Raw genomic sequence first — 21,067 nt, 5'->3', positions numbered from 1 at the left:
GCTGGGAAGAAACTGTCCATGAATCTTTACTTTAGACTTTCGAGATACAGCGCGGAAACAGGCCCTTCAGCCCACCAAGCTCATGCCGACAGGCGATCACCCCATATACTAGCACTATCCTACACACTAGCGACAATTTACAGTTTTTACCAAAGCTAATTAACCTACAAACCCGTACATCTTTGGAGTGTTGGAGGAAACCGGAGCACCCGGAGAAATCCCACGTGGTCGCAGGGAGACGTACGGACAGCACCCCTAGTCAGGATGGAACCCGGGACTCTGGCGCTGTGAGACGGCTCGTCTACAGCTGTGCTGCTGTGGTGTCCCAAATTATGTTAATATAGTCATACAGCATGGAAAATGGCCCTTCAGCCCAACTCTGCCATGCTGACCAAGATGCCCATCTATCACAATACAATAGAACGGTGTGGGTGGTGCCTGGTGCATTACTGTGGGCTGGAGACGAGGGAGGGATGGGGAGTGAATGCTGAACACATGCTGGTTGGGCATTGAATTATCTGAGGTTAATCTTCCTTCTGTCTCCCCCTTTGTTCCTCCAGCATAAACTCCCTGGTCGCAGTGAACTGAGCTGGAAACCTGACGGGAAAGTCCTTGCGATCGGAAATGACGATGGGTGAGCGGAAATATCTCCTTATAAACACTTCTCAGTCCGGTTTCCTTGGACAATAACACCTTGTTTTGGTTAGGTCTGATTTGCTGCAGTCCTTTTACACAGGAGAGTCAAGACTGTTTTATTGTCATATGTTTAGTTCCGTTTAGTTTGGAGATACAAAGCCCTTCGGCCCACCAAATCTTTGCTGACCAGCGGACCTATTATCTTAATAGAGCCCGACAGCAGAGAGCCGGGTTTGATCCTAACTACGGGTGCTGTCTGTATGGAGTTTTTACGTTCTCCGTGACCACGTGGGTTTTCTCCGGGTGCCCTGGTTTCCTCCCAAACTCCAAAGACATGCGGGTTTGTAGGTTAATTGGCTTTGGTAAAATTGTAAATTGTCCCCAGTCTGTGGGATAGTGCTGATGTTTGGGGGGGGATCGCTGGTCGGCGCAGACTCGGTGGGCCGAAGGGCCTGTTTCCGCGCCGTATCTCTAAACAAAACTAGAGATCTGTTGCTGGTTTCATGTTCCTGGTGTAATGATTGGTGTCCTCTGCTTTCCTCCCGCCCTCCGTCCAGGTCCATCGAGGTTTACCAGGCCCCGCTGCTCAGGCTGTTGTGCACGGTGGAGACTCACCACAAGCTGATCAACGCCATCCGCTGGCACCACCCCCACAGCCTGGACCCCGAGCTCAGCTCCCTCATCGCATCCGCCTCCAACAACGCAACAATCTACGTTCACAACCTCCGCACCGTGCTAGGTGAGCCCCTCTCCACACCAGTCCATTCGCCCGTCCAGCCCTGCTGGCCCGCTCCTTTGCACTTTACTTTAGAGATACAGTGCGGAAATAGGCCCTACAGCCCATCAAGTCCGAGCCGACCAGCGATCACCCCGTACACTAGCAATATTATATACTCTAGGGGCAATTTACAAATTTACTGAAGCCAATTAACCTACAAACCCGCACGTCTTTGAAATGTGGGAGGAAACCGAAGAACCCGGAGAAAACGCAGAATGAATCTCCCTCTCACATACGAAACACACACACACACACACACACACACACACACACACACACACACACACACACACACACACACACACACACACACACACACACACACTCACTCACAGAGTGAATCTCTCTCACAGGGAAAACGTACAAACTCCATACAGACAGGACCCACAGTCAGGATCGAACCCGGGTCTCCGGCGCTGTAAGGCAGCACCTCTACCATTCCGGTTTCCTCCCATATTCATGTCCAAAGGCATTCAGGTGTGTAGGTTAATTTGGCTTGTAAAAATTGTAAAATGTCCCTCGTGTGTAGGATAGTTCTAGTCCACGGGGCGATTGCTGATCAGCACGGACTCGGTGGGCCGAAGGGCCTGTTTCTGTGCTGTGTCTCTAAATTAAACTAAACCCATTGTCCTGGTTTAAGAGTCCTAAAAGGATAATCCACTTCCTCTTTCTTTCCATCACAGAGAATCCTTCGGGAACACCAGCTACGATGACGGAGCCGTATCGGACGCTGTCCGGGCACACGGCAAAGGTGACCAGCCTGGCATGGAGCCCACACCACGATGCCCGGCTGGTCTCTGCCAGCTACGATAGCACGGCACAGGTAAGTGAATCTTAGGGAATAAACTCAGCAAAATTGGGCTCAACTCCATACGGACAGCCCCCGAGGTCAGGATCGAACCCGGGTCTCTGGCTCTGAGAGGTAACGGCTCTACCGTGTCGCCACCGTGTCGCCCCGCAGGTTTCCGTATCTTGGAGTTGTACAGCACGGAACCATCTTGTTCCACGTGCCTGCGTTTGACCCACATCCCTTCAAACCTTCCCTACCCATGTACAGTACCTGTCCAAACGGTTCTTAAATGTTGCGATAGTCCCTGCCTCAATTACCTCCTCTGGCATCCTTTATGTGGGAAAAGTTGCCCCTTAGGTTCCGATTAAATCTTTCCCCTTTCACCTTGAACCGATGCCCTCTGGATCTTGATTCCTCGACTGTGGGGAAGATTTATCCATTAATGGTGGGGAGAGTGTCTGTGGGTGGGGGGGGGGGAGGGTGTGATGAGGGAGAGTATGTGTGTGAGTGAGTGGGGGAGAGTGTGGGGGAGAGTGTGTGGGTCGGTGGGGGAGAGTGTGGGGGTGGGTGGGGCAGAGTGTGTGGAGGTGGGTGGGGGAGAGTGTGTGGGTGGTGGGGGAGAGGGTGTGTGGGTGGGTGGGGAGGGTGTGGGTGGGTGGGGCAGAGTGTGGGGGTGGGTGGGGCAGAGTGTGTGGGGGTGGGTGGGGCAGAGTGTGTGTGGGTGGGTGGGGAGGGTGTGTGTGGGGTGGGGAGAGTGGGTGGGGAGAGTGTGTGTGGGTGGGGAAGGTGTGTGGGTGGGTGGGGAAGGTGTGGGGGTGGGTGGGGAGAGTGTGGGTGGGTGGGGAGGGTGTGGGTGGGTGGGGAGGGTGTGTGTGGGTGGGGGTTGTGTGTGGGTGGGGAGTGTGGGTGGGTGGGGAGAGTGGGGAGAATGTGTGTGGGTGGGTGGGGAGAGTGTGTGTGGGTGGGTGAGGAGTGTATGGGGAGAGTGTGGGTGGGTGGGGGAGTGTGTGGGTGGGTGGGGGTGAGTGTGTGATGGGGGAAGACCAAGCTCTTTGGATCAAGTGTTCGGGGATTGTAGACGCTTTCTTGTGTTGCAGGTCTGGGATGTTCTGAAGGAGGAACCGGTGTGTAACTACCGGGGCCATGCGGGGAGACTTCTGGGGGTGCAGTGGTCACCGGTGGATGCGGACTGCATCTGGACAGGGGGAGATGACTTCACGGTGCGGCAGTGGGAGGTTTCGAAGCAGGAACACACTCGTCCACCAGCAGGTATCCACGTTTCCCACACGCCCATGCTCTCTCTTTGACGTTCCCAGCTTCCTGTGCGCACTGGTCCCAGACTCCCCACCATCGACTACATCTACACTTCACGCTGCCTCGGGGTTTCGGGTATTGTGAGCAGTTTTGGGCCCCGTATCTGATGAAGGATGTGCTGGCGTTGGAGAGGGTCCAGAGGAGATTTACAAGAATGATCCCGGGGATGACAGGGTTACCGAATGGTGAACGTTTGATGGCACTGGGCCTGTCACTGGAATTTAGAAGGATGAGGGGACACATCATTGAAACTTACCGAATAGTGAAAGGCCTGGATAGAGTGGATGTGGAGAGGATATTTCCACCAGTGGGAGAGTCTAGGACCAGAGGGAACAGCCTCAGAATAAAGGACGTCCCTTTAGAATAGAGATGAGGAGGAATCTCTTTAGCCAGAGGGTGGTGAACCTGTGGAATTCATTGCCACAGACGGCAGTGGAGGCCAAGTCATTGGGTATTTCTTTAGGTGGAGATTGACAGATTCTTGATTAGTACGAGTTTCGGGGATTATGGGGAGAAGGCAGGAGAATGGGGTTGAGAGGGAAAGATAGATCAGCCATGATTGATGGGCTGAACGGCCTAGTTCTGTTCCTGTAACTCATATACTCTAGAACGTTCCTGATTTCTTGTGCACACTGGTCCCAGACTCCCCACCATTGACTCTATCTACACTTCACGCAGCCTCTGGAAAGCAGCCAACATAATCCAAGTACCTCATTGGAGACCCTCGGACTATCTTTAATTGGACTTTACCGGACTTTATCTTGCATTAAAGTTATTCGCTATTCTGTATCCAGTGCACTGTGGACCGCTCGATCGTGATCATGGATAATCTTTACGCCAACTGGATTGCACGCAGTAAAAAAGCTTTTCACTGTAGCTCGGTACACGTGGCAATGAACTAAAGCTTGAGCCAGTATCTGTACACTGTGACTGTAATCGTGTATAGTCTTTGGTGGGTTAGCACGCAACAAAAAAGCTTTTTGCTGTACCTCAGTGCACGGGACTAAACTAAACTAGTTTTGAAATAGTGTTTTTTTCCCCCCACACAATTAGGAAAAAAGTATTCCGATCTGGAGAGGAAGAAGTTGAGCGGATTGAAATCCAAATCCAAGAAAGGGAAGAAAAGGTCGGAGGTGTGGCCGGTGGGTCAGGATGAGAAGGAGACTGTGGACCCTTCACCCCCGACCCCTGTGGACGCCAGAGTGCGGGAAGAGGAGCGGGAATGTCGAGGGGAAGAACAATCCGTCTCCAGTGGGGCCTCGTCTCAAGGTTTTTGTTTCCGTAATATGTTCCTGGGCGGCACAGTGGCGCAGCGGTGGAGATGCTGCTCTGTGCGGTCGGGGCCTGGAACACACTGCCAGGGGTGGTGGTGGAGGCAGGAACGATAGTGGTGCTTAAGAGGCTTTGAGATAGACACATGGATATGGAGGGATATGGATCACGAGCAGGCAGATAATAGTTTCCAAATTGGAGGGAAAAACCTATTTTGCTTGGGCAGCTTACAACCCAGCAGTATGAATATTGATTTCTCTAACTTCAAGTAACCCTTGCATCCCCTCTCGCTCCGTTTCCCCCCCTCCCCCGCCCCATCCTAGTTCTCTGACTAGTTTCACTGTCCACCTGATTAATTTTTCTGTTTGTATGCCTCTTTGCCACCTTCCCCTTGGCCAACAATGAACCGTTGTACATTTCCTTGATCATCGTCTGCCTTGATCTGTCCTTTTCACACCCTACATGCTCTGTGTACCCTTGCAAATCTCTAGTTTCCCCCTCCCCTGACTGTCAGTCAGCAGAAGTGTCTGGATTTGAAACATCCCCCATTCCTTCTCTCCAGAGATGTTGCCTAACCCGTTGAGTTACTCCAGCATTTTTTGTCTGTTTTCTTTGAGAGTTGAGTATAGAGATGCAGCATGGAAACAAGCCCTTCGGCCCATCGAGCCCGTGCCAACCAACGATCACCCTGTGCACTAGCACTATCCTACACACCAGGGACAATTTACAATTTTTACCAAAGCCAATTAACCTACAAACCCACACGCCTTTGGGATGTGGCAGGAAACCGGAGTACTTGGGGAAAACGCACGTGGTTGCAGGGAGAACGTAAAAACCCATTACAGACAGCACCTATAGTCAGCATCAAACTCTAGTCTCTGGCGCTGTGGGGCAGCAACTCTACCGCTGAGCCAACGTGCCGCCCCAGGTTGATTTTGGTATCATGCTCAGCACAGACATTATGGGCTGAAGGGCCTGTTCCTGTACTGTCCTGTTCCATGTTTACCGAGGTACAGTGAAAAGCTTTGTTTTGTATGCTAACAGATCAGATAATGCTATACATAAATACAATAGTTAAACTCAAGTACAACAGGTAGAGCAAAGGGGATGGTACAGAGTGCAGAATATAGTTGCTGACAACTATATTCTGCATTCTGTATCAGTATCAGTTCCAGAGACAAAGTCCAATGTCCGCAATGGGGTAGATGTGAATCGGATAGCACCTTAGCATATGGAAGGACCATTCAGAAGCGTGATAACAGAGGGGAAGAATCTGTTCCTGAGCCTGGTGGTGCACGCTTTCAAGCTTCTGTACCTTCTACCAGACGGGAGCGGGGAGGAGAAGGAATGACCGGGGTGAGGTTGGAAAGTCGTGATGGTGGCCTAACTTATGGAAGTACTGATTGGAAGGGATTTTTCAGTAATGTAAACGCTGTTGTTGGAATGTCGGATTAATGTGTCTCCCGTTTCATCCTGACAGCCCCGTTAGAGGAAGTGGGATCTCGGGAAAACATGGAACACGCGCTTCCCAATGGCACACAATTGCCAGCGAGCCTGGGTCTTCAGGGAAGGAAGGACCGGCCAAAAGAGAGGAAGAGGGAGAAGCCAGGTGAAGCTTCTCTCGGTTTGGGATGTGCCCTGGGAATTGTGGTTCAATCGTGCTTTATTGTCAGGTGTTCAAACGCACAGTGTAATATTTTTATTTGCATGCAGTTCAGAAAAGTATTGCCTAATATATTACCTACACACAATCCCCGATGTAGTACAAACCTGTGAGGTGTCGCAGAGGTGAAGTTGCCGCCTCACAGCGCCATAGACGCGGGTTTGATCCGGACTATGGGTGCTGTCTGTACGGAGTTTGCACGTTCTCCCTTGACCGCGTGGGTTTTTTCCCGGTGCTCCGGTTTCCTCCCACATCCCAAAGACGTAGGGCAAGTTAGTCGGCATGGAAGTTGTGGGGCCGAAGGGCCAGTTTCCACGCTGTATGACTCTGACTCCATTTGTTTAATTTGTCCCACGTATCTCCTTTAAACATTGCCCCTCGCACCTTAAAGCTGTGCTCTCTAGTCTTTGACATCTCCAAATGGGACTAGAGTCGATGGGCCAGTATGGGTGAGTCGGGCCGAAGGGCCTGTCTCCGTGCTGTGTGACTGACTAGTGTAGATGGGCATGTTGGTCAGTATGGGTGAGTCGGGCCGAAGGGCCTGTCTCCGTGCTGTGTGACTGACTAGTGTAGATGGGCATGTTGGTCAGTATGGGTGAGTCGGGCCGAAGGGCCTGTCTCCGTGCTGTGTGACTGACTAGTGTAGATGGGCATGTTGGTCAGTATGGGTGAGTCGGGCCGAAGGGCCTGTCTCCGTGCTGTGTAACTGGGTAAATGATGACCCTGCCTGTGCGTTGCAGAGGCCATGGGGAAGAGGAAGAAAGGCCCCTCGCTGTTGCCGCTGAGCGCGGCCAACGATCACCGATGCAAGGAGGACCTGCAGGAGGACTGTGTGCACCTCGCCCGCATCCGTCACCAACAAGGTGCGTGTTCCCCGGCACGGCATGGGCTCGCAGGGCGCAGAGGCATAGAGGTCATTCAGCCCATCATGTCAGAGTTACTATCTGCTGAATGGCTCACATCATTCTGACAAGATAGTCTGTCTGTCTCCCTGTGTGGGTCTCTGTCCCCGTGTGTGTGTGTGCATCTGTCCCCGTGTGTGTGTGTGTCTCTGTCCCCGTGTGTGTGTGTGTGTGTGTCTCTGTCCCCGTGTGTGTGTGTGTGTCTCTGTCCCCGTGTGTGTGTGTCTCTCTGTCCCCGTGTGTGTGTGTGTCTCTCTGTCCCCGTGTGTGTGTGTGTCTCTCTGTCCCCGTGTGTGTGTGTGTCTCTGTCCCCGTGTGTGTGTGTGTGTCTCTGTCCCCGTGTGTGTGTGTCTCTCTGTCCCCGTGTGTGTGTGTCTCTCTGTCCCCGTGTGTGTGTGTGTCTCTGTCCCCGTGTGTGTGTGTCTCTCTGTCCCCGTGTGTGTGTGTGTCTCTGTCCCCGTGTGTGTGTGTCTCTCTGTCCCCGTGTGTGTGTGTGTCTCTCTGTCCCCGTGTGTGTGTGTGTCTCTCTGTCCCCGTGTGTGTGTGTGTCTCTGTCCCCGTGTGTGTGTGTGTGTCTCTGTCCCCGTGTGTGTGTGTCTCTCTGTCCCCGTGTGTGCGTGTCTCTCTGTCCCCGTGTGTGCGTGTCTCTCTGTCCCCGTGTGTGTGTGTGTCTCTGTCCCCGTGTGTGTGTGTGTCTCTGTCCCCGTGTGTGTGTGTCTCTCTGTCCCCGTGTGTGTGTGTGTCTCTGTCCCCGTGTGTGTGTGTGTCTCTGTCCCCGTGTGTGTGTGTGTCTCTGTCCCCGTGTGTGTGTGTCTCTGTCCCCGTGTGTGTGTGTCTCTCTGTCCCCGTGTGTGTGTGTGTCTCTGTCCCCGTGTGTGTGTGTGTCTCTCTGTCCCCGTGTGTGTGTGTGTCTCTGTCCCCGTGTGTGTGTGTGTCTCTGTCCCCATGTGTGTGTGTGTCTCTCTGTCCCCGTGTGTGTGTGTGTCTCTCTGTCCCTGTGTGTGTGTGTCTCTCTGTCCCCGTGTGTGTGTGTGTCTCTCTGTCCCCGTGTGTGTGTGTGTCTCTGTCCCCGTGTGTGTGTGTGTCTCTGTCCCCGTGTGTGTGTGTGTCTCTGTCCCCGTGTGTGTGTGTCTCTCTGTCCCCGTGTGTGTGTGTGTGTCTCTCTGTCCCCGTGTGTGTGTGTCTCTCTGTCCCCGTGTGTGTGTGTGTGTCTCTCTCTGTCCCCGTGTGTGTCAGTCCCTGTGTCTCCGTCCGTCCTGGTGCGTCCCCCGTTCTCTCTCTGTCTCTGCCGCCCCCTTGCCCTCTCGCACCATCTCATGCCGCTCGGTGACCCCCATCCCCTCCCCGTGCCCCCCTGACGGTGCTGTGTTGTTGCCCCAGGGTGTGAGGGTGAGGCTGCCACTGGATCGGGCGACCGGGTGCAGCTCGGGCTGTTCGTGGACAGACCAACGCTCCACCGCATGTTAGACGAGGAAGGTAAGGACCGGGGTTGTGGGGGGAGGGGGGAGGGGGGTGGGGGGTGGGAGAAACCGGCCCTGGGGGAACGGCCCTGGGGGATCGGCAGGCAACTCTGGCCCTCTGCCTGCTGGAGTGTGTGCGTTACCCTTCACGTTCCCATTGTATGGAGCTTGCACGTTCTCCCTGCAATCAGGTGGGTTTCCTCCCACATCCCAAAGATGTGCGGGTTTGCAGGTTAATTGGCCCTCTGTAAACTGCCCTCAGTGTGGAGGGAGTGGATGAGAGAGTGGGATAACATAGAACTAGTGTGAACGGGTGATCGATGGTCAGCATGGACTTAAATGGGTGGAAGGGCCTGTTTCCATGCTGTATCTCTCAACTAAACTTAAACATAGAACAACACAGCACAAGAGCAGGCCCTTTGGCCCACAATGTCTGTGCCGAACATGATGCCAAGTCCAACTCTTATCTGCCTGCCTGTGATCCGTATCTCTCCATTCCCTGCATATCCATGTGCCTATCCAAAAGATAGTTGTATGTGCCACCACTACCCACCCAGGCACCCACCACCCACTGTGTAGAAACAAACATGCATGGTTTATCATCTTTAAACACTGCCCACTCACTTTAAATCCTTGGACGCAAGGAACTGAAAATACTGGTTTGCCAAAGAAGGCACAAAGTGCTGGAGTAACTGGCCAACTGAGACACAGTGGCGCAGCGGGTAGAGCCGCTGCCTCACAGCGCCAGAAACCCAGGTTCGATCCTGACCTCGGGTGCTGTCTGTGTGGAGTTTGAACGTTCTCCCCGTGACCTGATGGGTTTTCAGTTTCCGGTTTCCTCCCACATCCCAAAGACGTGCAGGCTTGTAGATGAATTGGCTTCTGTCAAATTGCAATTTGTCCCTCGTGTGTAGGATAGTGTTGGTGTACAGGGTGATCGCAGGTCAGCGCGGACTGGGGCCAGTTTCCGTGTTGTATCTCCAGTCTAAATCTCTGGGGAACATGGAGATGTGACGTTTCAGGTCGGGACGCTTCTTCAGACAGATGTTTTGTGTTCAACAGCTAAGAACCATGCGGAGGCGGGTCACACGGACCTGGGCTATCAGCTGCTTCTGTGGAAAGGCGACGTGAAGGGAGCCTTGGAGACGGCCATCGAGAGGGTGGAGCTGAACGACACCTTGGTTGCCATGGCACCCATGGGTAGGTCCCCTCCCTCACGGCCGTAATTAGGTTTATTATTAAGGTTCAAGAGTAACTGAAGCAGAATGAGGCCATTCGGCCCATCATGTCTACTCCACCATTCAATCATGACTGATCTATCTTTCCTTCTCAACCCCATTCTCCTGCCTTCTCCCCATAACCTTTGGCACCCGTACTAATCAAGAACCTGTCAATCTCGCCTTTAAAATACTAAACGATAGCCTCAACAGCCGTCTGTGGCAATGAATTCCACAGATTCACCACCGTCTGGCTAAAGAAATTCCTCCGTGTCTCCTTTCTAAAGTTACGGCCTATTATTCTGCGGCTGTGCCCTCTAGTCCTAGACTCTTCCACTAGTGGAAACATCCTCTCCACATCCACTCTATCCAGGCCTTTCACTATTCGGTAAGTTTCAATGAGGTCCCCCCTCATAGTCATAGTCACACAGCATGGAAACAGGCCCTTCGGCCCAACTTTCCCATGCCGGCCAACATGCCCCATCTACACTAGTCCCACCTGTCTGTATTTGGCCCATATCCCTCTAAACCTGCCCTATCCATGTACCTGTCCACTTTTTATTTAAATTTTTTTTTTAAACATTGCGATAATCCCTGCCTCAACTACCTCCTAAGACAGTGGTAGTCCTAAAGCACCTACCACCTGTTGTGTAAGAAAAAAGTTACCCCTTCGGTTCCTATTGAATCTTTCCACCCTCATCATAGAACTATGTCCTCTAGTTTTCGACTCTGTACAAGAGACTCTGTGTATCTACCCGATCTATTCCTCTCTTGATTTTATACACCTCTATAAGATTAATACTCATCCTCCTGCGCTCAACCTCTCCCTGTAGCTCAGGCCCTCGAGTCCCGGAACATTCTCGTAAATCTTCTCTGTACCCTTTCCAGCTTGACAACATCCATATTGTCAACTACCTGCACGGGATCCATATCCCTCCGATCCCTGCCTATCCATTTACTACACCCTCCTGCCTCCCCACTTGAGATCCCCTACCTCTGACCCACTGAAAAACTCCCCTCCCCTATGGTTAGGTTTGTTATGTCACATGTGCCGAGGTACAGTGAGAAGTTTTGTTTTGCATGCTATCCAAACAGCTCGGATAACACAATGCATAAATGCAATCAGGTCAAACTCAAATACAATAGGGGAAGATACAGAGTGCACAATATAGTTCTCAGCATCAGTTCCATAGGCAGGAGCAGTTTCAGCATGCAAAGAAAAGCTTTTCACGGTACCTCAGGACACATGACAATAATAAACTAATCAAAGACTTGTCCCTCTCCCACCTTGGTCATTCCTCCTTCTCCCGTCCAGCAGAGGGTACAGAAGCTTCTGCTGGAAGACAATCAAAACCAAATGAGGAAAATAATCAAATGTCTTGAACAAGTGTCAAGCCGCACGTTGGCGCAGTGGTAGAGTTGCTGCCTCGCAGCGCCAGAGATCCGGGTTCGATCCTGACTACCGGTGTTGCCCGTACGGGGATTGGACGTTCTCCCTGAGCTGGCATGGGTTTCCTCCGGGTGCTCCGGTTTCCTCCCACACTCCAAAGACGTGCAAGTTTGTAGGTTAATTGGCTTTGGTAAAATTGTAAACTGTTGTCGGGTAATGTTAGTGTGCGGGGATCGCTGGTCGGCGCGGACACGATGGGCCGAAGGGCCTGTTTCCGTGCTGTGTCTATAACGTAAACTAAACTATACGTGGCGATAACTAAAGTGAATGATATGGTGTCTGGTGTGGACGAGCGCTCTCACTGGGATCTCCGCTTCTTGTGCTTACAGCTGGGTATGCCGTTTGGGTGAGAGCAGTGGAGGCTTTTGTGAAGCAGCTGTGCTTCCAGGAACATTACGTTAAGGCTGCCACCCTGCTCCTGTCTGTCCACCGCGTCTACGAGGCAGTGCGCTTACTGCAGTCCCACCAGCTCTTCCGGTAAGACCGCAATGTCCTTCCATCACGGGCACAAAATGCTGGAGTAAAACAGCGGGGACAGGCAGCATCTCTGCAGAAAAGCAATAGGTGACGTTTCGGGGTCGAGAGACACTTCTTCAGACTGAGAGTCGGGTGGGGGGGGGGATGGAAACTAGAGGTATTGAAAGGTACAAAGAACAAAAGAATGAAAGGTATGAAAAACACATCAGAAGCCGGCAACGATGATCAAGGAAAGGTTACGCCCACAATGGTCCATTGTTGGTTGTGGGGAAGGTGATAACAAGTTATACGACAGTGAAACTAGTAGGACAACTAGGGTGGGGGATTGGGGGGGAGAGGGAATGCAAGGGTTACTTGGTGAGAGAAATCAATATACAAACCGCTGGGTTGTAAGCTACCCAAGCAAAATATGAGATGCTGTTCCTCCAATATGCGCTGGGCGTCACTCTAACAGTGGAGGAGTCACAGGACAGAAAGGTCTGTGTGGGAATGGGAGGGGAGTTTAAGTGTTTGGCAACTGGGAGGTCTCGTAGGCCAAGGCAGACTGAGCGAAGGTGTTCAGCGAAACGATCGCCCAATCTGCGCTTGATGTCTTTCGATCGCTGAGCACAGTATCGCTGTTCTGCTCGTGTTCAACGGGTCAGGCAGCATCTGTGGAGAAACGGCACGGTGGCACTGCAGTAGAGTTGCTGCCTCACAGTGCTGTCTGTACAGAATTTGTACGTTCTCCCTGTGTCCACGTGGGTTTTCCGGTGCTCCGGTTTCCTCCCACGCCCCAAAGATGAGCAGGTTTTGTAGGTTAATTGACCCTCTGTAAATTGCCTCTAGTGTGTAGGGAGTGGATGAGAAGGTGGGATAACATGGAACTGGTGTGATCGAAGGTCAGCATGGACTCGGTGGGCTGAAGGGCCTGTTTCCGCGCTGTGTCTCAGAACTAAACTAGCAGATTACTAACGTTGGTGATGGGGGATTGTGTCCGTGGGGGGGGGATTCCACACTACATCTCTAAACTAAAACAAAACGAGACGTGGTTCCTGTTTCCCCAGAGAAGCCATAGCTCTTGCTAAAGCCCGTCTCCAACCTGACGACCCGGTACTGAGGGAACTCTACACCGGCTGGGCTAGCCTGATGGAGAAGGATGGACATTACACTCTGGCGGCAAAATGGTAAGATGCAATTAATGCTACATAATTGTCACATCTGCCCAGGTACACTTTACTTAGGGCAGCACCGTGGCGCAGCGGTAGAGTTGCTGCCTCACAGCGCCAGAGAACCCGGGTTCCATCCTGACCACGGGTGCTGTCCGTACAGAGTTTGCACGTTCTCCCTGTGTCCGTGTGGGTTTTCTCCGGGTGCTCCGGTTTCCTCCCACCTATCAAAGACGTGCAGGTTAATTGGCTTCTGTGTGCAGGATGGAACTAGTGTATGGGTCAGCACGGACTCAGCCGACCGAAGGGCCTGTTTCCACACTGTATATCTTAACTATACTGAACTCTGCCCAGGTTGCACGACATTGCGGAGAGTTGTAGATGTAGCCCAGTCCATCACACAGACCAGACTCCCCACCATCCTCTCCATCTCCACTTCACGCTGCCTCGGGAAAGCAGCCGGCATAATCACAGACTTCTTCTCCCCACTCCCGTCCGGCAGACGATACAGAAGCTTGAAAGCGCGCACCACCAGACTCAGGAACAGCTTCTACCCCTCTGTTATCAGGCTTCTGAATGGTCCTTCCATAATCTCGGGTACTGTCCGATTCACCTTTATCCCATTGTGGACATTGGACTTGTCGCTGGCTTTGTCTCTGAATCAAGTCAGGCTTCACGTACAATAGACACAGCAAAGGGGAAGATACAGAGTGCAGAATGCTGTATGACTATGATTATCTCCCATGTAATGCTAACCCTCTCCCCGTACCACCTCCTCTCTCCCCCCCATCCCCCTCTTTCTCTGTCTCTCCTGTCCCCCTCTCTCCCCCAACTCTAGTTACCTGGCCATGGACTCTCCGTTCGATGCGGCCAAGGTGCTGGCGAGGAAGGGTGATGTGGCGTCGCTGGGCGCGGCAGCCGAGGTGGCGGCGGTCAGTGGTGAGGGGGCGCTGGCTAGTCAGCTCCGATCCCGCTGTGCCCTCGACCTGGTAGCTCAGCGAGACTGGCCAGGGGCTCAGGAGGTGGTGGGAGCCAGTGAGACCTTGCTGGTAAGTGGTGGTGATGGTGGGGGGGGGGGGATTATTACAGTGGTACAGGGGTCATGTTTAGGTTTTTAGTTTACGTTGATAGTTTTTGGTGTTTTTTTAGATTTAGGTGTTTAGTGTTCGGGTTTTAGTTATAGTCTCCAGTTGTTAGTTATAGGTGTTTAGTATCGGAGTTTAGTTTTGGAGTTTTAGGTTGTAGGGGTTGTAGGTTGGTGTGTTTATGGTGCTAGGCTGTATCGGCTGTGACAGCCGTAGGTAGCTACGGTTTTGGGTGGCTGGTTTTGGTTGGGATTTGCGAGTTGTATATTTTGAAGCAAGAGGATTGACAAAGTGCGAACAGTAAGGGGAGTGGGAGGGGAAAGATCAGTGGAGGGTTGACCAGGGCTCGGGGTGATGGAACAGAGGGGGGGCTGTGGGCAGAAGTGGGAGGTGGGACGTTTTGTGGAGGCCACCGTGTTTGTGTGGTGACGGTGCGTTTGTGCATGCGTCTGACGGTGCCCGTGTTTGGGCGTGTGTTTGACTGCGTGTCTGACTATGTGTGTACGTGTTCCCCAGGGCCTGCGTTTGATGGTGTCTATGTTTGAGTGTGTGTTTGACTGCGTGTCTGACTGTGTGTGTACGTGTTCCCCAGGGCCTGCGTTTGATGGTGTCTATGTTTGAGTGTGTGTTTGGGCGTGTGTTTCACTGCGTGTCTGACTACGTGTGTACGTGTTCCCCAGGGCCTGCGTTTGATGGTGCCTGTCTGACAGTGTGTGTTCATGTGTTTGATGGTGTCTATGTTTGAGTGTGTGTTTGGGTCTGTGTTTGGGTGCATGTCTGACGGTGTGTGTGCGTGTTCCCCGGGGCTTCCGTTTGGCGGTGTCTGAGTTCAGGCCTGTGTCTGGGCCTGCGTTTGACGGTGCCTATCTTTGGGCCTGTGTTTGGGTGACGTTGTGTGCGTGCGTTCCCCAGGGCCTGCGTTTGGTGCTGTGTACGTTGGAGCTGCTGTGCCGGCAGTTGGATCGGCGCGGGGCGGTGACGTGGAGGAGCGTGTCAGTGCCGCGCTACCACGGCTGGAGCGGACCTGGCGAGGGGAGTGAGAGGCCGGCGGTCAGTCTACTGGACGCGGTCCTGGCCGCCTGGCGGGACGGCTTCGGCGTGACGATGATCGACCAGGAGCGGCTACAACAGGCTCGCCGGCAGCTCAGCGCCACCGAGCACGCTGAGAGCACGGCCAACACACCGCCCAGACTGGTAAACCCCTCTCCACTGCCCCGTCTCTCTCTCTCTCTCCTCCCCTGTCCCATTCCCCCCCCCCACCTCCCACCCTGTCTACCGAGACTCCCATCCCCTCACGAGATCTTCCAAGGAGATCACACCCATGGCAGCTGCATTCAAGGAGGTACGCGGATACCGGTGGTGGGCGTCAGCCGTGCTGTCCTGCAGAGGATGCCCAGCTTCTACTGGGACCGGCTGAGAGTCTGGAACTTGGTTGCCATCACCACCGGCGGTGGGCAACGGCCCGGTCGTGAGAGTGTCCGGCCCTTGTCCCGCCCCACCGGGTGTCGGGGAAGTCCGAGCGTGAGCAAACCCCCCCCCCTCAGCCGGAAGTACTCGTCGAACCCAGGCACCGTAATCCCTCCCGGGAGCCGGTCCCACACAGCCTTTCATCGACACCCTTCATCTCCCTCCGAGCCGCGGGGAAGCGTGTCCTCTACGGGCTCCTCCTCCACACCCTGCACTTCCTCGCCCTGGTCCGGTGGGGGTCCCTCTACGCAGGGATTCTCCCCCTCTACATCGGGATCCTAGGGTGGAGGGTACTGGACCGAGGAGTCCCGTGCAACCTGTTTCTCTCGCGGTTCACAGACTCGCCAGCCGCCTGCCTCTTTTGTGTAGCATGTGTACATGGAGTGTGTGAGGTTGCGATCCCTGTTCCAACATCTAAAGGGGCTGCTCCTTGCCTTCACACCCACCATCCTCATCTTTGGACACCCTGTGTGTAGAGGAGAGGGCAGGGCAGAGCTTGTCCTGGTTGGGTTGCTCCTGGGCCTGGCCAAGCTGGCCATCCGTGAGTCACGGCGCCAGGCGGAAGAGGGCTCTGCCCGAGCCGGCTGCCTGCCCCTTTACCGGGGTTACGTCCGCGCCCAGGTGGTGTTAGAGAGGGAATATGTGCTGTCCACGGGCACCCTGGGGGATTTCCGGGACGGCTGGGCACCGCGTGGTGTGGAGGTCATCCTCAATGAGGATTGTAATATAGTTGTATAGCAGTTTATTTAGTATATTTGTTTGTCTTGTATTATGGTGGTGGGTTTTGTTTTGATTTATTTTGTACAGTAAATATTATTACCTGGTGATCTTGCTCATGCTCTGTCCCGGGAACAGTCCACAGACCCCTCCCTTCTTCCCTCCCCTCTCCTCCCCCTCTCCTATCACCCCCCCCCCCCCCTCTTTCTCTGCCCCCTCCCCCCCCCCTCTTTCTCTGCCCCCTACCCCCCCCTCTTTCTCTGCCCCCTCCCCTCTTTCCCCCCTCCTCCTCTCTCACCCGTCCCCTCCCCTCTCTCTACTCCACCCTGCCTCCCCACCTCCCAGAGTCCCTCGGGTCCCTCAGTGACCACGATGGAGGGATAAACCTCGCCCCTCCCGCTCAGGGTTAGTGTGGGGCACGGTGGCGCAGCAGTAGAGACCTGGGTTTGATCCTGACTGCAGGTGCTGTCTGTACGGAGTCTTACGTTCTCCCCGTGACCACGTGAGTTTTCTCCGGGTGCTCCGGTTTCCTCCCACGCTCCAAAGGCGTGCAGGTTTGTAGGTTAATTGGCTTCGGTAAAATTATGAATCGCCCCTAGTTTGTAGGATATGCGTGTATTGTTTGGGGTGATCACTGGTTGGCACGGGCCGAAGGGACTGTTTCCGTGCTGTTTCTCTAAAGTACATCCCCCGGCCCCTCGATCCAGGCCCTGGGTTTGGAGACGTCGATAGCAGAGATCACTCCAGTAACGAGGCCCATCTGCCCATCCCACAGCTGCTGCTCCACCTCTCGCACGAGGTGAGCGTGTCGCTGGTGTGTGCGCTGGTCTCGGCGTACGGAGACTCGGTCACCGCACTGCTCCACGTACTCGTCCGCTGTCTCCGTGCCGGCAACTTCACCCTGATGCAGGACATGGGCAACATGCTACTGCCGACCGGTGAGTGAAACTTGCTCCGCTCCGTCGCACACTCACAGAGTGAATCTCACACTCACTCACACTCTCACAGAGTGAATCTCCCTCACACACACACACACACACACTCGCAGAATGAATCTCCCTCTCATACACAAACACACTCACAGAGCGAATCACACACACACACACACACACACACACACACACATGCGCACACACACACACACACACACTCGCAGAATGAATCTCCCTCTCATACACAAACACACTCACAGAGTGAATCACACACACACACATGCGCGCACACACACACACACACACACACACACACACACACACACACTCGCAGAGTGAATCTCTCACACACACTCGCAAGTGAATCACACACACACACACACACACTTCGGGTCTGGACCCTTCATCAGAGGAGGAGTAATTGATTATACAAGTAAAAGGACTAGAATTAGTCCATTCGGCCCATCGAGTTGACTGCCATTCAATCATGGCTGATCTCTGCCTCCTAATCCCATTTTCCTGCCTTCTCCCTATAACCCTTCATACCCATTCTAATCAAGAATTTGTCTATCTCTGCCTTAAAAATATCTACTGACTTGACCGCCACAACCCCCTGTGGCAATGAGCTCCGTAGATCAACTACTCTCTGACTAAAGAAGTTCCTCATCACCTTTCAAAATGAGCGTCCTTTAATTCTGTGGCTATGACTTCCATTCCTAGACTCCCCCATCAGTGGAAACATCCTCTCCACATCCACTCTATCTATGCCTTTCATTATTCTGTAAGTTTCAATGAGGTCCCCCCTCAACCTTCTAAACTCCAGCGAGTACAGGCCCAGTGCTGTCAAATGCTCATCATATGGTAACCCACTCATTCCTGGAATCATTCTTGTAAACCTCCTCTGGACCCTCTCCAGAGCCTGCACATTCTTCCTCAGATATGGGGCCCAAATTTGCTCACAGTACTCCAAATGGGGCCTGACTAGCACCTTATTGAGTCTCAGCATTACATCCCTGTTTTTGTATTCCAGTCCTCTTGATATAAATGCTAGCATTGAATTTGCCTTCCTCGCTACCGATTCGACTTGCAAATTAACTTTTTGGGAGTCCTGCACCAGCTCTCCCGAGTCCCTTTGCACATCCGATTTCTGGATTCTCTCTCCATTTAGAAAATAATCTACGCCTTTATTCTTATTATCAAAATGCATGACTGCACTTTGCTACACTGAATTTCATCTGCCACTTCTCTGCCCACTCTCCTAACCTGTCTAACTCCTTCTGCAGAGTACTTGCTTCCTCTACACTGCCTGCCCCTCTACCAATCTTAGCATCATCTGGCCACAAAACCTTCAATCCCCTTTTCCATATCATTAATATACAACGTGAAGAGAAGTGGCCCCAGCACCGGCCCTTGCGGAACTCCACTAGTCACTGGCAGCCAACCTGAAACAGCACCTTTTATTGCAACTCTTTGCCTTCTGCCATCCAGCCAACCCGCCATCCATGCTAGTAACTTCCCTTCAATACCCTGAGCTCTCATCTCAGCCTGGCATGGAGCACTTTATCGAAGGCCTTCTGAAATTCTAGGTAAACAACATCTACAACCTCCCCTCTGTCTGTCCTGCTATTAACTTCCTCAAATAACTCTAGCAGGTTCATCTTCTCTTCACAAAACCATGCTGACTTCGGCCTATTTTATCGTGAAGGAAGTTCACTGGGTAACATGGTTACTGGTATAATTGACTCAAATCTTACCAACCACTGAAGTCAGGCTAACCGGTCTATAGTTTCCGTTCTTCTGCTTTGCTCCCTTCTTGTACAGCGGGGTGATATTCGCAATTTTCGAATCCTCAGGAACTACTCCTAACTAGTGATTCTTGAAATCACCAGACAGAGAGAAGAGAGAGACCGTCAGAAGAAATGGTCGGAGCGGACTCGGTGGGCCGAAGGGCCTATTTCCGTGCTGTATCTCTAAATTAAAATAGAATACTTTAGTGGTTTTGAAAGATGTTTACGTGGTTTGGAAAGTAATCTTTTGATCTCTTCTTTTACCAGGGCCAGAATTTATCCCAGATTTGGAGGCCAAGATGACCTCTGACCCCCTTGGCCTAGCTGCCCTCCAAAGCCTGCGGGCCTTCCTGTGTTACAGCCAGCTGTATGAGCTGTGGTGGAAGCAGGGGGCGGAACGTTCCAGAACCAGCGCGGAGGAGGGGAAGGACGAATGCCAGGGGGACAAGGAGGGAGGAGGTGGGCCCAGCCTCGGGATCTCAGCCTTGGAGCCTCTGGCCGAAGCTCGGTCGTGCCTGGCCGGGTCGGACTGCCTCCTGTCTGTGGAACATGCCAAGCTCCAGGCCCTGGACAGACGGGCTGCTGAAATCCAGCGAGCAGTGGCCGCGCTGGTCAACGTCCACCAGAGACAGGTGGCCCACGGGCCCGCGCTCGGGACTGGGCCTGGAGGTGGCCCCGAGGCTGAGGTCAAGCCTGAACCTGAACTGGAGAGCGAGGCTGGAGTTAGGTCTGCATCCCCGACTAGGCCTGAGCCAGTAGTTAGACCTGAGGCTAAGCCTGGAGTTGGCCTCGATCCTGAAATGGTGAGAGAAGCTGGAGTTATCACTGGGCCTGTAGTTAGGCCCAAACTGGAAACCGAGCCTGAAGTTGGGCATGATCTTGGGGCCAGGCCTGAGCTTAAAATAGTGCTTGAGGTGAGTCCGACATCCACTGATCCTAGAGTTGGGTCCGACCTTGCCCAGACTGATCCTGAAATGCAATGTGAGATGGGACCTGAACCGGAGCCCACAGTTAGGCCCAAAACTGGGCCTGATCTTGGGGCCAGGCATAATCCTGAATTGGAGAGCGAGGCTAGAGTTAGACCTGAATGCGAGACGAGGCCTGGGGCCACAGTTAGGCCCGAACCTGTGATTGAGCCTAAAGTTAGTCCTGAAAATGAGACTAGGCCCGAACAAGAAATGGAGAGCGGAGCTGGAGTTAGGCCCGAAACTGAGCCTGGAGATGGACACGAGACTGGAGCCGAGCCTGATCCTGAGGCTAGGACCGATGCAGAAAAGGCGCCCGAGGCTGGGCCTACAACCAGGCTTGAACTGGAAGCTGAGGTTAGGCCGGAACCAACGCTCGAGAATGGGTCGAAGGACACGTCCGAAGAAACAGCCTCCTCGAGACAATGTGAAGGCGATCTTACGTTATGGTAATAAACCGTGTGGAGCAACGGTGGGCGGGTTAGTGGCGCAGCGGGTAGAGCCGCTGCCTCATAGACCCGGCTTTGTGTCTGTGTGTGTATGTGTGCCTGTGATGGTGTGTATGGGGGTGGTGTCTGTGTGTGATTACCCCTGCCATGGTGTCTATGGGGGTGGTGTGTGAGATTACCCTTGTAATGGTGTGTGTGGGGAAGGGGGTGGTGTCTGTGTGGTGGGGATGGGGCTGGTGAGTGTGTCTCTGTCTGCCTGTGTGTGTGTGGATGATTACCCGTGTGTTGTTGTGTCTGTGTTGACTCTCCACGTTTCTCCGGCAGTGCGGAAGGTCCGGGCTCGATGGTGAGTCTGACGCAGGAGTTACAGCGCGTGTACAGAGAGCGGGAGACCATCGCAGAGATCGTGAAGGTGAGGGGGTAGGGACCGGGGGGGGGGGGGAGTGGAGTGTGTTCCCAGCCTGCTCCCTCCTATAATTTAATTTTACTGTATTATACTAAACTACATACCATACTAATCTATATGCTGCACTGTACTAAACCACCATACTACACAGA

At 53.3% G+C, this 21,067-nt stretch overlaps 1 protein-coding gene across 2 annotated transcripts in view; it reads left to right on the top strand.

The window, feature by feature from the left end:
* gemin5 (gem nuclear organelle associated protein 5) overlaps positions 1-21,067 on the top strand; it is a 39,703-nt gene that overhangs the window by 16,624 nt on the left and 2,012 nt on the right. The window contains exons 12-27 of one of the 2 annotated variants that reach the window (XM_033029757.1): positions 561-634; positions 1,194-1,375; positions 2,098-2,237; positions 3,302-3,473; positions 4,572-4,787; positions 6,271-6,399; positions 7,194-7,316; positions 8,736-8,831; positions 9,878-10,015; positions 11,812-11,959; positions 13,006-13,125; positions 13,946-14,156; positions 15,105-15,386; positions 17,152-17,314; positions 19,363-20,509; positions 20,834-20,921. In XM_033029757.1, coding sequence (XP_032885648.1) covers positions 561-634; positions 1,194-1,375; positions 2,098-2,237; positions 3,302-3,473; positions 4,572-4,787; positions 6,271-6,399; positions 7,194-7,316; positions 8,736-8,831; positions 9,878-10,015; positions 11,812-11,959; positions 13,006-13,125; positions 13,946-14,156; positions 15,105-15,386; positions 17,152-17,314; positions 19,363-20,509; positions 20,834-20,921 — 3,429 coding nt within the window. Of the gene's footprint in view, positions 1-560; positions 635-1,193; positions 1,376-2,097; positions 2,238-3,301; positions 3,474-4,571; positions 4,788-6,270; positions 6,400-7,193; positions 7,317-8,735; positions 8,832-9,877; positions 10,016-11,811; positions 11,960-13,005; positions 13,126-13,945; positions 14,157-15,104; positions 15,387-17,151; positions 17,315-19,362; positions 20,510-20,830; positions 20,922-21,067 lie in introns of both variants that reach the window. The other variant, XM_033029756.1, reaches the window with a different exon arrangement.

Source organism: Amblyraja radiata, chromosome 11 (genome assembly GCF_010909765.2).
Source record: "Amblyraja radiata isolate CabotCenter1 chromosome 11, sAmbRad1.1.pri, whole genome shotgun sequence".
Taxonomy (NCBI): Eukaryota; Metazoa; Chordata; class Chondrichthyes; order Rajiformes; family Rajidae; genus Amblyraja; species Amblyraja radiata.
The sequence above is the reverse complement of the archived record's forward strand: the minus strand, read 5'-3'. Positions and strand labels throughout refer to the sequence as shown.